General features: G+C 49.7%; 1 protein-coding gene across 1 annotated transcript in view; it reads right to left on the bottom strand.

Moving 5' to 3' along the window:
- Positions 1 to 2,173, bottom strand: part of CLK3 (CDC like kinase 3) — a 21,797-nt gene that overhangs the window by 13,042 nt on the left and 6,582 nt on the right. The window contains exons 4-5 of the mRNA XM_025199906.1: positions 1,033 to 1,126; positions 679 to 745 (exon numbers count right to left, since the gene is read on the bottom strand). Of these exons, the coding sequence (XP_025055691.1) occupies positions 679 to 745; positions 1,033 to 1,126 (161 nt within the window). The remainder of the gene's footprint in view (positions 1 to 678; positions 746 to 1,032; positions 1,127 to 2,173) is intronic.

Genomic DNA, 2,173 nt, shown 5'->3' on the forward strand with positions numbered 1-2,173 from the left:
TTGTTTATGGGGCAAAAGGTAGGCAGCCAGCTGCAGGCTTAGGGGGCTGTGCCAGACTCTTCCAAACGGGGAGGGGCTGAACCAGGGCTGTGCTGGGGCAGGTGGTGGCAGCGCTGGGAGGGGGGCTATGGGGTGGGCTACAGGCACCCCAACATTTGCTGTAACCCCCTCCCCAGTGACATTGCCACCTGCTCCAAGCACAGCCCTAGTTCAGTCCCCCACCGGGAAGAGGCCAGCACAGCCCCCAGCCGGCAGCCCACCCTCACCCTGAGCACAAAGCCACCCAGTTCCCCCCTGTGACCCACCCTGAGGGCCCATTCATCACTCTGGCTGGGCAATACCTGCCCCTGCCCCTGCCCCACTCCCTCCCTCACTGTGGGGACCTCTATTGGGCCCCTGCCATGCCCCTTCCCCTCCCACAGACATATCAGCCAGATGCTGATCTCCAAGCTGCTGGGCTGTATACTGGCTATCGGATCATTATTGGCCAATATGGCTAGTTAATAATCAGCCATCAGTATCAGCCAAAAAAAAAAATCTTTAAAATCGGTCAACCCCTATTATTTAGTGGAAAAAGTTAACGATTGTTTGATGAGCCCTAATCTACACCCAACTGACAACATCTGTGATCCTTTGATACACAACTGGCATGTGACTTGGAGAGTAACAACTGCTTACCTGGCATGGTCCACACACTCCACAACTTTGCCAAAAGTGCCTTCACCGAGGCTGCCGACAATCTCATCTAAAAGAGAAAACAAGAGCGGATGTCAGCCCTGAGCACCCAGAGAGAGCGAGGTCCTGCAATTTCATCACAGCATTCAAATGTCAAAAAAATAAAATTAAAAAAAAAAAAGTATCTCTCACTGCCACACTCTTTAACAGAAGTGTCTATTGTCTGCTTCAGGCAATTACTGGTCAGTCCATTTATAAGCAATAAACACTAGAGACCCCTCCAGAACAATAAGAGAGATCTTGTCTAACATGGGGATAGAAAGTAGAGAGGTAAAGTTTTACGAAAGGTGGCTGTACATCGCTCTTGGAGCCAATCGCCGATCCTGCACACCAGGTGACCTTCCTTGTCATCTTCCACGCTCCTGCTGCGTTTACTGCTCTGTTGGCTTCTCTGTACACACCGCCCCCCGAAACGGCATACGACCAATCGCACGCAGCGGGCAGTTCCGATTGGCAGATTGTGTTGTCATTCAAAGGTGAAGACGACGATGCGTCGGTGGGTGGATTTTCCAGATCCCAGCATTTCATAAGGCACACAGCATATATAACGATAGGGATATTGCAAGGGACACGTCAAGACACAAACTGACTTCAAAACAGAAAAGTAATAAACAGCTACAGGTATGTAAAGAAAACGGTCTCATTAGCTAGGGTCTGATGCAGCAGCCTCTTAGCAGGAAGTGCCACCCTCTTCTCTGGAGGGGAGTGGCAGCTGGGATACTCCATATCACTGGGTTCGCACAAGTATTCCCCACACCGTTTTGTCAGAGAGGAGCAGCTTCCTCTATAATGAATAGAGGACACTGCTGGAGGTGCGAGAAGAACGAGTGCTTCGCCATAGTAATGTCATTTTCTCCACTGGCAAACATGAGGATGGACAGAGCATACAAATCAGTTTGGTCAGGCTGTCCAGTAGAAGCCAGAGTAGCCCTCGGCATGATTTGTCTTGGTCTGATCTATTCATTACTTGTCTCCAGATGTCTCAGAGACTTATCCTGCCCCTAAGCTGGCACTCAGCTGCCTTTCCAATTCTGAGAGAAACACCAACTCAACTGATCCTACATTTGCAAGCCAGACTGGACACAGATAGGGCCAGTGTTGAACTTCTTCCTCTGTGCTCCTTGGAGCAGGGCAGTTAAGTCCCTGGGGAGCACTGTGGCTCATTGGTCCTGGTCTGCTAACAATAAGAGTTCTGAATCAATCTCATTGCTACTAAGCTTCTACTGGAAAACCAGCCGAACGTTCCTGAAGGGTTCCTCCCAGCAGAAGAAAATCCTCCCGCAAAGCGAACTACTGTTCTATCCAATCACTGAACTTTTCTGCTTGGCCTCTCAAAAAAAGCCATATAGAGTTCACTGCATTCTCTATAGCCAGGGATATGGTAACAGAGCTTTAAATGTTCACACCTGCACTTCCTAATGCGCTCCACCACTCTTTC

This window comes from Alligator sinensis, unplaced genomic scaffold (assembly GCF_000455745.1).
Source record: "Alligator sinensis unplaced genomic scaffold, ASM45574v1 scaffold1097_1, whole genome shotgun sequence".
In the NCBI taxonomy this organism is placed as follows: Eukaryota; Metazoa; Chordata; order Crocodylia; family Alligatoridae; genus Alligator; species Alligator sinensis.